The 15,646-nt window shown below is 34.2% G+C and overlaps 1 protein-coding gene across 1 annotated transcript in view; it reads right to left on the bottom strand.

The window, feature by feature from the left end:
- The window catches only part of LOC104569029 (EGF-like repeat and discoidin I-like domain-containing protein 3), a gene marked incomplete at its 5' end in the record, with an annotated part of 167,844 nt that overhangs the window by 126,435 nt on the left and 25,763 nt on the right, over positions 1-15,646 (bottom strand). Inside the window, 2 exon segments of the mRNA XM_088522745.1 lie at positions 3,232-3,360; positions 12,259-12,288. Of these exon segments, the coding sequence (XP_088378871.1) occupies positions 3,232-3,360; positions 12,259-12,288 (159 nt within the window).

The raw sequence follows: 15,646 nt of genomic DNA, 5'->3' as shown, positions 1-15,646 counted from the left end.
GATTTGTTCTGGAGAATTTAAGATTGTATTTTTAGGGTGTTATTGTGGGTGAGAATATAATCTCACTGTATATACCTGACAGCATTTATTATCAGAACATAAGCTCCCAGACCAGCATTTTCATCTACGGTACTGAAGAGTGATTAATAAGGTTTATAATGTAAATGGTTTAGAAGATGGTTGAAGAGCAACAGCAGAGCTTTATTGCCTTTTTTTTTTTCCAATAAAAGCTCTCAAGATTGACTTTCTGGAAGTCCAACATTAAATAAAAAGGACCAGAATTAGAATTAACCCTATGATCACATGCTTGTTTCTGATGGATGACAGAGCCTTGTATTTACATCAATTTCAGTCGAAGGTAATATCAAGAAAAAATGATTTATCACTCATATGAATGAGTATCACGCAAACTGTACACCCTAGAGTATTGCTAGGCCTGAGTTGTACACTATGGAATTTAGGTCAGATGTACGGTCAGGATGTCCTCTTTACACTCTCCCCTCATAGTAATACACATTGATAAGATCCTCCCTCAGTTTTCTCCAGGATGAAGAGACTCTCTCAGACTTTGCTTCTTCACTGCCACCATGAAAATCTCCCCAAATTTGTATCCAAGGCAGATTTTCCTATCCAAACTTTGATGATTTTATGAGGCCAGAAATGTGAATCTTTAGTTGGAATACATTGTTTCCAATTTTTGCCACGGGAATCAAACTATTCAGAAAACCATTACCAATTAATCTAAGCTTTCCAATAAATCTTCAATATGTAGTCAGTCAAAATTGCTAATTATCTTTTATAATTTACATATTAATCATTTACATGGGCAAAAGGTCAAGGGATCTCAGAAATATTGATGGGATGTTGGCTGATGTGACTGACAGAATATCACCTTTGGGAACGTATCTTGACTGCAAAAATCAATCATCTAGCTTAACTGATTTAGCAAAAAAAAAATTAGACATGAAAGAAAGCAAAGATAAAATAACTCAGCACTGCAGAACTATAAAGTGACTTTTTTAAATCTTAATGGTTTTAGATGTAGATACATGTCTTGCGATTAGGTCATTTTAATTTACCCTTTTATGCTGGAACTACTTTGACAGACTTCCTACATAATGTACAACTAGATCAGAATTGAATTTCTGAACCTCATGAAGCAGGAGAGTTTGAATAAAAGGAGTTTTGTGAAGTAAGCTAAAGTGATGTCAGATAAAAGTGTGTCACAATATATATCACTGTACTTCTTCCTGTTTATGGATACTTTCTCTACTAATTTAATTGCTGTCACCCTCAGAGACCCTCTGGGGAGGTACATACTATATTTGATTTATTATCACATCTTAAAACAAGTTCTCTGAAAAAAAAGTGAATTTCATACTCCCCCAAAGAGTTAACTTCTCATGTAAACAAGCTTTATCTGGAATCACATTACATTTTTTGTTTCTAAGTTTGACACAGTGGATATAAATAACTTGATGGAAGAATTCTACTTTATTCTACAGATGGTGTAAATGCATTTTGCTGATTACTAGGATTACATTAGCTAATTGCTACATACCTATATACTTTTAAAAGGTTGTATGATAGACAGTTACAATGAATCCCTCCATAGTGGACTAGATTTTTTTGTTGTTGTTTATATAAAGTGGACATTTGCTAGAGAGTGTATATTATGCATCCATCTTGCTTGATGCAAACATGTGGTGCTACTGGCAGCAGACACTACACCCTCTCTGAGTCAATTATCTGGCACAAACGAATGAAAACATTTTGAAGAGAAACACTCACTTTCTTGCCTACTTAACAATGGTCATTTGTTTGGCAGAATGATAGAAGCATTGTGTCACATGTTCACTACACATCTGTCTTATAATGAAGGGTGCATGAAAACATTAGGTCACATGACCGTGGTTTCCTGCAAGTGCCTTCATATGACTGGACATGAATGGCAAACAGAAGCAGTCTTTGGAGACACTTTCCTCTTCCATGGAGTATAGAAGGTACACAACAAACATCCGTTATTTGATTTGGACTCTATTGGTTCCTTCAAGCATCTGAATGAAGCACTTAATTGAGGTAGACTGAATTCAGTGCTTATTCTGTATGATTTTGGTGCGTGGATTTATCTTTTACATGCAGATGGAATTACTGGTCTGGATTGTCAAATGTTTGAGTTTTTAACCTTCTAACTGCATTACAGTTTGCTTTTAAGTGCACAAACATGATGCACTTTAATCAACATAGTAAAACAGAAATTTGGCATTTGAATGTCTCCTTAAGCGAGCTCTTGTTCTAAGTAACTTTTACATATGAAAAAAATAGAGCTTCTATTTAAGTTATCAACAGATAATGGAGATGCATGTGCCAATGGAAATGCAGAACTTCTACTAATAGGCTTTGAACGTACAGTACTTCTAATGACATTAACTGAGGGAACATGAGCCTGCCATTTCACATATAATCATAACAAAAGGCAACAGCTATTTATTTTTTAGAATTTTTGATAAGTGAAATGTAGATCTCACTATAAAATCCGCCAAGAGATATTTCTGGCATCATTTTTTTTTCTTAATATTGCTACTTTCCAATTTTATATCTGCACACTCTTAAAATGTAACTGATACCAACCTCTTATTCACAATCTAAAACCAGGAGAAACTATTCAAATAAATTATAATGAAAGAGGTCTAGATATTATATCTAAAACATGTTTTTTAAAAGCATATCCTTTTTAAATCTGGAACTTCTACCCTTGGATTTTCTACAGATTCAAACAACATGATAAAAAATACTTGTTCATTTGTTTTTAAACAGAGAGGTAAAGGAAGATCTGGAAGGCATTTATATACAGATTTATTTTCAGTGATCTGTTCTACTTTCTGCTGTCATTAATCAAAATGAAACCATTAGCAATTCCAAGAGAAACAGAGATCTCTACTATTTCAGATACTGTTTTTCAATTAAATCAAATTAAATTAAGCATGATATCCATTCCTTATCATATTTTAGAATATTCATAGCAAATTACACACTTTTGCTTTCTTTCCTGCTGATTAGTTACCCAGTAAGTTAAAAGAAAGGTCATTTTCTAAAGGCTAGTAGCACTAGTCTGGTGACAAAAGACAATATACTTCAGAAAAATCAGAGCCAATGTTAAACCTCAACATTATTAGCTTACAAAAAGGTTTCAGTTCATAAATAGAACAAAAGTTCTTAAATGAAACTTACTGTGCTGGCAGTGAATCCCATTAAATCCCTCTGGACACTTGCAAACGTATCCTATGAATGTGTCACCTCGATATGCTTCACTAATTTCACATATCCCACCATTATGACATGGATTAGGAAGGCAAAGTCCTGAGAGATAAAAAGAGGATATACATTTATAACAACAATAATAATTTCAGTTATTTATATGCTTTCACTGAAGAAATTACATCCCATATGTAGATGGTTGTATTCCACTAACCCACTAGAATAAACCCTTTACTTTTTCAGATAACTTGACAGCACAGATTTTTATGAACAAGAAAAAAATATGAAGCATGTCAGTATTCATTAATGACAACATTATTTTTTAATGTAAGAGAAGACAGGAGACAGAAAAGGTACATCTTGCTCTCTTATTAAAGATAACAGGCGTTCTAACATTTATACCACTGAGGCAATATATATTAATCAAATGTGCCTATCATAGGGAGTGACACCTACAATATCCCTGAGTAATCCCTACATGGCAAGTTAGCAGCTAGAAGAGATTTTTGCTACGGTTTTGTGCGCCTTTCTGCATGTGTGACCATCTGAGAAGAGTAATTAGATTATTAACTAGTTATTCCTTTTTTTTTTAATTTAGTGCCTTTTTAGCATATCCATTTCAGACTGCTTTCAAGCAGTCAAAAAGTTCCTCTGACTCAAATTACTTTTTTCAACTGACCACATGCCATGAAATCTAAAATTTCAACAGTGAGATCTAATTTGCTGTTTGCTCTTATCTGTTAGAGTGCTCTGGTAGTGATCTATATTTTTGTAAATGCAATAGATGTTAGTTTTATAATTATTATATAAGCCTCCAGGTAATAGCATATCTTCAGCTGAGTTCTAAAATTTATTCTTTTAATGGCACGTGTTAAAAGTTTTTGCCATCTTAGTATTTTCATCTGTAACAAACATTAGTGAAAATTACACTGAGAAAATATTAATTTACAAAAGATATGAATTAACAGAATGACATGGGATGTCAGAATACATTCCACAATTATAATTGCCCAGAGAGTTACAGCAGTTTAAGAAACTATCTATGTACACATTTCTATTACAACTTATGTCATTATCCTTACCTAGGTCACAATCCTAATTAAGTTATGCTTGTGCACATTGTTAAACATGAGACATCCCACTGAACTGAATAAATAAAACATGATATTCTGCAACTTCTTTTGAGAAGCATGCCCTTTTTTAATTTTCTAACACAGTGTTCCAATTTGGGGATTACTTACAGGTAGCCCCATATGATAATTATATCAGTGCTAACCGATTCCTAATCTTCCAAGAACAGTACATCTTTTAGTCATTGCTTTCTCATTTTGCTCCCTGATATCTCCATGTGGCTTGTTGAGCACATGTTCACCATACTTTCATTGATTTTCTTTAGGTTTTACATTTTCTCAAATCAGTCAACAGTACAGAGGCTTACAGGTCACTTAAGGAGCAAAATAGTAAATCACAGAATGGCTGAGGTTGGAAGGGACCTCTAGAGGTCATCTAGCCCACCCCCCCGCTCAAGCAGGGACACCTAGAGCACAGGGCACAGGGTGGCATCCAGGCGGGTTTGGAAGATCTCCAGAGAAGGAGACTCCACAACCTCTCTGGGCAGCCTGTTCCAGGGCTGTCACCCTCACAGTAAAGAAGAAAATGTACTGGAACTAATAAACACTGATGATCTAACTTGCACTAGTTAACATTCTTTTTTAACTAGACACTGGTCAAACCTATCTGCATTATAAAAGAATAAATGACTCAAACTTAAAAAAAAATATACCTGTCCTAACAAATCTCCAGAGGACCATATACCACCATGACAGTTCAAGACATTTAGACTGTATGAACCTCCACACACATGTATGTTCTTATTCGAGTCTTGGTTATGATGATCCCTGATATGAAATTATATGGGCTTAAGTGCCCTGAAGAATCTAGGCCTTAACCTTGTAATCATTCCATTTTAAACATCAACACTACTGTAATGATAGACATGGACTTAAACACTGTGGTCAGATGATGAGAGGTCCCAAGCCACATCCATTATTATATTGAATGCTGGATAATTAATTCCCTGACAATCTGATTAATATTCTCTGTTACTCATATCTATACAGGCAAGTTCGAAAACATCCTTCATTATGAAAAAAATAACAAACTTGTCAACTAATTTAAAAAAAACACTTCAGGGGTTTGTTTTTCTAAATCAATAAGCAGTGTAATACTTTTGCAGGTAATCTTTAAGTAGTTTCGAGCACAAAGAGAACAGCAACATTTAATCAATATTAATGAGCAGTTGAATTCAATCATATGCTTTCCAGGCATTTTTATCCATGTTCATATGAAGTAATGTCAATGAGATTAATTATGCACTGAAAGAAATACATCTATTCAGTTTATTGCTCTTTTGAGTCCTTTTTTATGCAGTTCCAGTAGTAATACCCAACAATAATATGCACAGGTATTCTCCAAAATACAGATATTTTTATTCACTTGAAATCCTATTTTTGGAAAAAAACAACAACAAAAACAACAAAACACCTGAAAGATAACTAAAAGCATAGCAGGTGTCAAAGTTTTTTTAGACGCTCTAAAATATCTGACAATTTTATTGATAGGGAAATCAAACAAATGCATCCTTAGTAGAACTGCAAAGTGGTTCAAGGCAGAAATACATTGTTTGCTTCTTTGACAAGTACAGTCAATTAAAACTTCATAAAAAAGTCTCGTATAATTCAATACTGAAGGGATAAATACGTACTTCAGAGAGAATCTATTAGTTTATATGTAGTTTGTATTTAACACACAAAGTAAAGCACTATTTCACCAATAAGAGACAATTTTTGATGGTGATTATTTTTGCAGAGAGTGATTTAGTCTATGTAGGAAAATTATGATATTTCATTCTGTACTTTTTTTTTTAATAATACAAGTAAATGTTTTAATATGTTTCTACATTTTGTCCTCGACAGTTTAGAGGATTTCTCTTTGAGAATATTCCATCTTATTTTGTGCTGTTTCTTATGTGGTCTTCCTTTTTGGAGGAAGGGAAAAGCCTAGATGCATCACCATTTTAAAATCACATTTAATTCAAATGAGTAAAATACAGATTATTTTTTTTTCAATTATTTAGCAAGTGAACTATCTCTGCTACAGACTGGTTTTATCTACATTAGCAAGTAATGCAGTGCAACGGGAAGAGCCAGAACAGAGTGACTGGTGCTGAGGACCCAATGTCCACACAATGTACATCCCTCTTGAGAGTGGGGAGATGGAACTACTTTTGGCTAATCCTGTTGTGGTCCCACAGACTGAGCACTCTGAGTGGCAGGGGTACAGCAGATGCACTCTTGGAAGTCTTTTGATTTAGCCATATCTTGAAGAAATCCAGTTTGTATATCATGCAACAAGACTGCTAAGGGATTTACTACAAACCTTTAATCTCAAATGTTATGTTAGATGGCTGCAATATCTGTACATGGAACAGAAATAATTAGACTTTATCTTAGGTGCTGGAAAAATGAAGAGGGTGAATCTGTAGGTACCAGTACTGTTCAGTGTTACATGATATCTAGAAGCATTATTTGAATTCTGATACATATAGAGGGGAAAAGTACATTAAAACTCTCCACCAAGGTTTAATGTATCCACTCATTCAAGAAACGAGATTCTAAATACTGTCCCCCTAAGTGTCCAGGAAGCATTAAGGTTTAAAGAAAAAAAACAACCACAAACACCACCACCATCCACGCACAATGTTCCTAATTTGATGGATGTTCACAGTATGAGTCATGCAACAGTGCAGCCCTCCCATTCCTCACCTCACTGAGGTCAATAAGAGCCATTTGGAGCTCTAACACAAACATCATCAAGAACCACAGAGGCTGTCTGAAAGGGCAGGCTGCGCAGATGTTCAAGGACATAATGCACTAGATTCCATTAACTGCATTGGGTGGTGTTATCAAGAAGTCTACAGAAGCTTTACCAGATCTTTTTATAGGTTCTAGGGAATATGGATCTCGGTCTTAAGAAATATGACAAAAGCCAACTCGGAAGTACAATAGCAGTTGCACGCTGTTAGCTTAGCAAAACACAGGAAACCAGAAAGTAGTTGAGGTAGCAGTTATGACATAAAGATCAACACTTTTGATACAAGATCTATCTATTCATCTCTTTACACAGAAATAATACAACTTAAATGGAAAATACTAAATTAGAAATTAAACTTGATATGCATCAAGATGAAGATACTATTAGCTATAAAACTAATTGCTTTTTTTTTGGTGGAATATTACTGAAGTAGCACTAATAGATAATGCTACTCTGATGAACCTCCCCAAAAATCAAAACAAATGAAGGAATTATCATTAACCTAATAAAATGGACAAAAGGGTTCTTTCACTGTAAGGGAAAATGTTCTGAATCAACAGCGCTATCTTTTAGCTCTATAGCAATGTCAATCATACTTGACATTACATTGACATACAATGTCAATCATACTCAAAATCAACGATGTGTTACCAGGACTTTAACCAACTAGATCTCTATTACTCTTTGATGAACCCTGTCCAGCACCAAAAATAAAAGCATTTACTCACAGCAGGAAGGAGGAAAGGAAGACACTGAAAATTTGATTACCTCGTTTCTCAGTTTAAGGAAAAATAAAAACAAACAAACAAAAAACAAAACAACACTTTCATATTTCCTAAATATGGAGCTGAGGGTACTTTCCTACCTTACCCCACAAATAATTATGAAAACAAACAAGATTTTTAAAAACTGAAATCATTAATTTATCAACAAATTAAAATAAACTAGGATAGTGGAAACACTATCTTAATCCTTAATCATCTTATAATTAATCAACTTATAATGATCTTAATCATTTTAAGTGTATTGCTTAACATCAATGGCAGATTCAGTAAATTATTCTATGAACAATTTTATTCCTCACGAATCTACAATTTCACCATAAAATTGACGGAAAATTCTACTTACAACTAAAATGAAATTGCATGTTAGCTTTAAATATAGAGATTAGCAATATTTAGTATTTATATCTGGCAAATATACACTAATCTGTTGCTATATTATTTTTGTGAGTCCATAAACGGAAACCCAACCCACAGCAAAACTCTTTTTCACCAGCATAAGAATGCAATTTCCACTCTGTCACACTTACAAGCTACAGAGTAGGTGTTGGTTTCGCTTTGCCGTTTCAGGATGCTACTTCTAGAACATAGCCAGTATGTGAGCACTGGGACACTGCACCAAGGAAGGACTTGTGATTCAGAAACCTGTATGATAAACTACCCCTTTCACGATGAAGCTAGCTCATCAAGCCCAGGGACAGCCCAAGTGCAGTTCAGAGCAGAAGTAATATTTCTTCCTAATATTACACTAGTCCAAAACAGACTATAATATTCACCTTGTATAGATGTCAATGAAAAAAAACTGCAAAAGAAAAAGAAAACACCACAATAACTATAACCATCCAGAGGAAATATAATAGGTTATCTCTTAAGAAATACCCAGGCTGTATCCAATAAATAATCGTTGAAATATCTATCAGTTAAAATATTTCATAACTATTTTTGTCTTTTTTCTTTTTTTTCCCTTTGGACACAATGACTGATGTATTAATTTTTAATAAATTTTAATAATTTAATTATATCCAATTATTTTTTTAACTTAAATTCATAGTTTATTATTCTGCCAATAGAGTTCAAGGCATACAATTAAAAAATATACCAAGGTACTAAAACACGTGCTTTAACAGGTTTTACTTCTTGGACACAAGAAACCTGGGGGAAAACCTGATCTGATTAGCAGGTAAACCATGGGGTCTTCATAAGTGAATAGAATAGGAAGCAATTTTGACTACAGAGTGATTACTGAACACCATACTCATACAGGAAGGTACCACTCTGAGCCAAGTTTCAGGAGAAATCTTAACTTCTTAGTTATTCTCTATTTTTTCTGACTTTTCTGTTACCATTAAGTGCTATCCCCTAGTACATTTTCCTTCCTTGAACTGTTTCTTACCATTCTAAACCTTCACCCTTTCATTTGTTCTTCTGAACTAAACTTCATGCTAGAAGCAGCAAACCTGCTAATACAAGTCTCTTTCTCCAGTAAAAAAAAAAAAAAAAAAAAAGCTTGGTAGCTGACAGAACTTTGATTTTGGCCTATACAAGTTCCTCTATTCCATGAATAACATATCCAAATGAAATCACTGTAAAAGACTGCAAATTACTGCATTAGGCATTGGATGCAGTATCTTTTTTTTTTTTGTGGGTTGTTTTTTTTTTTTTTTTTTGCTGCAGGCCCATTTTGATTTTGACTTCCACGGATTGTGTATATTATGATTAAAATTTACACAGTGCTTCTAAGTTTCAGTATCACTGCAAGCTTTTCTAAGCTGCAATCTAGCAAACAGATGCTTAAAAACAAATGCTTGAAAAATAATAAGCCATTCATTTAAAGAGTTTTCACATGCTATGTACTTAACTGCTTTTGCTAATGAAGATCTAAAACAAGATATGTACACTTGTCCAGAAAATGCTTTCTCCATTTCATACAATTTCTAAAATAGTATATCTATATTTGCATATAGCCTTTGTTCATAGTCACTTTTTTTTTGTAAATATACATATAATATCAGGTTGTACTCTGTTAACTCTGTTTAAGAACGAATCTTAAAGCAGAGACTGGAATTGCTTTTCCAAAGGTAGGTGACTACTGACTTTGAGCATTTTGAAAGGTTTTTCAAAAATAATTCCCAACAGAATCTAATCGTGAAATATCTAGGTCCTAGAACCAAATAAAATAATAAAAAGTGCTATCTTAATATTACATTAATTCACCATACTTCTTGAGCAGGTATTTAGTCATGCTTCCCTGTAACATTTATGAGCAATTGAGATTTATTGTCACAAATTGTAATAAATATGTATTTTGTCTCATATTCTAGATCTACCATATTTGTAAGAGGTTTCAGTCAACAGGGACTGTTGATCTGTCTGTGGAGCAGTATCTATCTGCACTGATCTGTCGATATAACTCTTACATATACTGTAATTATGAATAGCACCTTTTTGTCACATAAGTAACGCAGAAAGAGATTGTTGGCATTTCTACTGATATCCACACAGAAAGTTACATTTGTATAGCGATTACACAAGAAATACTGGCAGACATTTTTGGATCACAACAAACACAGTGAACTATAAAAGTACAAAAAAACAGCCAAAATTGCATTCAGATCACACTAACAACCACCTGTTTTGAATTGGAAACATGCATGATCAAGGCTTTAAGAAAAATATTTGAAAAATCCTCATGTAAAAAATGTCATTACTAATGGGTGAATTCAAGAAGATTGTGAAGGTTTAGTAATACTCTGTGACAGAACAATACTCAAAAGACATTACTTGCAAATTATTAGCTCAGCTTTGTCAAACACAAGATTTATGGGGGAAATAACCAAAGTAGGCTTACAGGATACATTAGGGAAAGGTTGAAGTGCTTAAAAAAAAAACTTAACAACAACAAACCCCACTTATATCACTAAAAGCAAACAACAAGCTCTATTGTCTGGCATTCTAGAAGGCAAATATTCCTGAGGAGCTGAATATAGAATTTGTAGGGCTTTTGTGAAGCTCCAGCCAGCAAGTTTAGCAGAGAGATATGCCACTGCCTCCAAAATATCATTACCTTCCTGTTTTCAGTTGATATATCTGGTTAGTTTGACCAGCCTGTGAATATGGAGCTTCACAAAGACTGCAGTAGTGTTCCAAACTCAGAGAGAGATGCTGTCTTTGAAGATATGTTCCATTGGTTGCAACTGGAAAAAATGTTTTGCAATGTACATTTTTTGCAAGATCGTTTTGGTCATTACTGCTGGGCATTCAAATTCTCCTCAAAACACTATCTGCACCCAAAAAGTTAAATTTAACAACTTACAGATCTTCTTTTGTAACTTGACTCTTCTTCTGAAGAGCTGCAGTAGCTTTTTAATAATACATATATATATATATATTTCCATGAAAATTTTAACACTGACATATGTCCCAGTAAACAGATAGTTGGAAGCTGATATTTAATAATGATAATACATGTTCTTCAAGGGTATGTTGGTACTGTCAGGTTCTTGCTCAAATTTCCCCTTTCTTCTCCATCTGCAGTGTTTTTCAGTTTATACAGCTTAATGCCACTTTAAATATGTTAAGCTGGTTAGCAGCATTCATCTTTGGCATGCCTTTTTTTTAATACTCCCAAGCTAATGGATTGCCAATTAATTAGAAATAGCTAATCTTAGCAACAGAATAAAAAATTCACATGTTTATCTCTAATAGAGCTTCTAAACTAATTTTTATGACTATGCTGTTAACTGTTCTCACTACTTGGAAGTCTGTCAATGGAAATAAAAGTTCTTTGAGCAGATATTCAGGACATGGTTTGCTGAATGTTTACTTTAAGCAGGATGCTCTTTCATCCTCTGTCCTTCCTTTTCTTTGCTGCTTGCTCCAAGCTGTCTTTAAGCATGTCAGTCCTGGGATGATATAGTTGAGCAACATCAGCACAAAGTCAGATTACAAATAAGCAAAAAAAATGATTGTTTTGGACTCATGATAGTTTCTGACCTGTTTCTGTGTGGGGAGTCCCACGTACCAATTTGGCAATAAAGAAGCACAAAGGAAGGAGCAAGTGGCAGAGAAGACTGAGGTTCTTTTATTAGGAATGCTAAAAGTATATATCCCAAGGTCTCCAGAATCAAGGAAAAACAAAAAGTAAAATAAATAAAAAAAAACACTGAAATGAAGGGGAGCAAGCAGAAAGAAGGGAGGGGAACAACAAATAAAACCCTACATTGATCTGGACATATAGTAGGTGTTATGCACAAGGACAACTGTTTAGAAAAACAAAAATAAAAACCCTAGCCATTAAAATGGTTACCAAAATGAAGATGCAGGTGTAATCATAAATTACTCGTACCTGCTGAAGTTGGTTCCTCTTCATCTGAGGCTGCACAAAGGAGAGAAGGAAGAGAGTAAGGGAGGAGAGAGAGAGAAAAAAAATGAAGAAATCCAAATAGTGCTGTCATAATTACTTGCATTTTCTTAATATGTGAAATGAACAAAAACATGAAAAGCTAGTTTATTTTATAAAGTTTGAATCAACTTCAGTAATATCAGATATTGTCTCTGAGATAAAAGCATGTGTGTGCCTCCCCAATCCAAATTTTGTCTGAAGAAAGCAATAAGAATATGTATCTGCATACTAGGATCTTTCCTTTTTTAGTGTAGATAACCATTAAATTGCCTTAAGTTACCATCCGATTGCACCTTAGGCTGTAGACTGTATCTATTCCCTGCATATTCAACAAAAAGCAATTAGGTAAGCATGTTCTCAGTAAAGTTATTTTAAAAGTATATCAGTGACCTAGTTCTTTCTCTCCTTGCAGTCAGAATGCTTATATACACATTCATCAGAAAAGCAGCTTTCTTACAGTTTTGAAAAGTTCTCAACAAAAGAGAAAGCAGCAATTAAGTGCTTATCACCTGGATACTCTGAAACATCTAGAAGTCTGCGAGGACGCTCCATCTATGTGATAAGAACCCTCTTAAGACACTGAAGACATTTATTCATATACTTTTTATTTTTTTCTTTTAATCAATCTCCTCCATCACTTGACATCCAAGCATAATCCATTTGATTTCTTGCAAAATCAGTTCTAGATACACACTTTTCTAAAGGAGTCCTCTTTGCTGCCTGAAAACACAGCCCATTTATTTGGGGCTTGACAGTCTGAAGGGCTCAAAGCTCATAATGTCTCTTACAATGTTAACCCACCATGGTGCTTTTAAAATTTGCACTTGGCAGGGACAAGGATTTCAAACATTTCTTCAAAGATCAGTATCACACCTGGTAAACTGGCCTGTTGGCCTTCAGTATCAACCCACATATTAAGAGAGAAGGTGCAGAAAAAAAACTTTTCTCATTTTAGTGAAACTTCGAGGCATAACAGAGGTCCCATAATTGTGAGTATCTTCTCAACAGACATGAACTAAATTCAATAGTAACTATAAATAGCTTGGTTAATTTAATAAATTTTTCTGTATGCAACTATCACTCTGAACATATCTTCACTACTAATTGCAAAGCAGCATCGTGTTCTGTTAGGGATTATCCAAACCAACTGACAGAAAATAATGACTTTCTAAATGAAGCACCAGCGAACTATCTCACCTCTCACTAGTTTTCTGAGGTAAATAGATGAATAAAAATATTTTTATTTATACAAATTAGTGTTCAACTAAACACCTAAGAAGGATGAATGACAAGACCAGTTATGATATGTATAACCTGTCCTAAAGAAGATATTTGATAGTATATTCCTTAACTTCACATCAATAGCAAAATATTCCACAGCAGCATAAATTAATCTCACAGAAAGAAACAGACTCTTAAACCTTAAGAGCAACAGAACCAGAAGTAAACAAACTGATTAGGAATTCAGCCCAAACTACATATGTTGCAATTTCTCAAGCTATCAGTGGCAGAGAAGAAAACTAGACAAGCTGAACCGAACATGAAAGTTAGTTAGAAGTTCAGTTATTAAATTATGTAAATGCCCAAAATCTCTATTAACTGCAAGCTTGTGGGAAACTTTTGCTTGAGCAATGGATAAATAAAAATATGTGACTATGTGTGACTACATAGGCATATTAAAATTAAACATTATTCAATTATACAAAATATATTCAAAATCCATTCCATTAACATTTGTAGAATTAATTTGTAGAACACTAGCATTGGCAGTTCAAAACTGGATTCTGATATTACTCTGAAGGATGTTTCAACAGTACCATTTTGTACTTATATAAACATCTAAATAAAATAGGATAACTGAATCTCAGTTGAAATAAGCCATTCAGATGCTAAGATAGTTATGCTGGTAACATTACATCTCTGCTTATTTTGTTATCTTCAATTATTTGTTTTTTTGTCTGTATTATTTAGACTAGTATTCTCTCAGAAAGGGACTATGTTTGTTTCTATTTCTGCAGAGATGAATTCTCTTATATATAACCATAACAACTGATCCTTTGTAGTCTCACATTTTTTCCAGAAAACAAGCGCAAGACAATGAAAGTCTTTGTCTTTAAAATCAGTAATGCAAAGGAAGACAATAAGATCACATGTACTATATTGTTTGTACCTACTAAAAACAAAGACCACCAGTGGTACCATTAGTGAGATTAGAACGACTCAGTGTATCTTGTCAGAGATCAAAATATTTAAATTCAAAAATTTTACTGGCTGAATATAGTATTAATAGACAGGTGTCACTGATGAAAAACTAACTCACCTTCCTCACTGCAGTGCAACAGCACGCTATGATCTATGACAGCAGAAGTTTCCAACTGCTGTTGTAAAAGGCTAAAAGACCTAGGTCTAGTTATCAACATATGAAGTCATAGGTGTGAACTTGTTTGTACTTCATGCATAAATTTATTTATTATTAAATGAACTTAATTTTTCACTATCTGTAGCAAGATTTCTTTACTCCCACACAGCTTGACAAACCACATTTAAAGAACAGCCTTTTATCAGCCACAGAATACTAGAAGACTACTTGATTTTTTGCTTCATCATTATCATCCTGTCTCAGTTGGAATGCCAGCACTCGGCTCTCCAATAGTTCAGTAAATTCACTAAACTATCACACTGAAAAACCCACACACAACACTTTCTCACTTTCTACCAGCAGCGATTTAAATCTTAAAGTTAGTTTAGAAAGCTATTTATAGAGTGACTCATATCCATAGTTATTAGCTGTAAATTACTTATTTCAAGGTGGCGGAGAGAGAATAAGCTGGAATCACCTTGCTCCAGCAAGCTGGCATGGTCTGCTGCCTGCCTCTGCCTGGCTGTGGACCAGAACAACCTGCCCAGCCTCCCTCCTCAGGCCTCAAGGGACAAGGCTGCATCCCAGAGCCAGGTATTTGACAAAGACATCCCCCAAGAGCTGGCATGGCCATCCTAAAGTCATGGCCTGATAACAATATTGTATGACCCTAGTCTGCAGTTTTAAAGTCTTTTCAAGCATGTGTTTCTTCCCCGTGTAATGCATCATTGACAAAATATATTAAGACATATGGCAGCACAGCCATGAGCTTTTATTTTCTTAGAAAAAAATCTGATGCACATTTGGGATAACTCAATCATATTTTCATCAGAGGTAATATTGAAAGTTAAAGGCATACTAGAGAAGGAAAAAAAAAAAGAGACATGGATATGGAAAGCATATACAAGGATATACATCCTGCAGCACATATCACACTATTTGTGAAAAAGCAGTGTTCAGAGAGTATACAAG

This window comes from Tinamus guttatus, unplaced genomic scaffold (assembly GCF_059628265.1).
Source record: "Tinamus guttatus ecotype Peru unplaced genomic scaffold, ASM5962826v1 Tinamus_guttatus_pri_ptg000158l, whole genome shotgun sequence".
Classification (NCBI taxonomy): domain Eukaryota; kingdom Metazoa; phylum Chordata; class Aves; order Tinamiformes; family Tinamidae; genus Tinamus; species Tinamus guttatus.
This window is presented reverse-complemented; position numbering and strand designations above follow the sequence as displayed.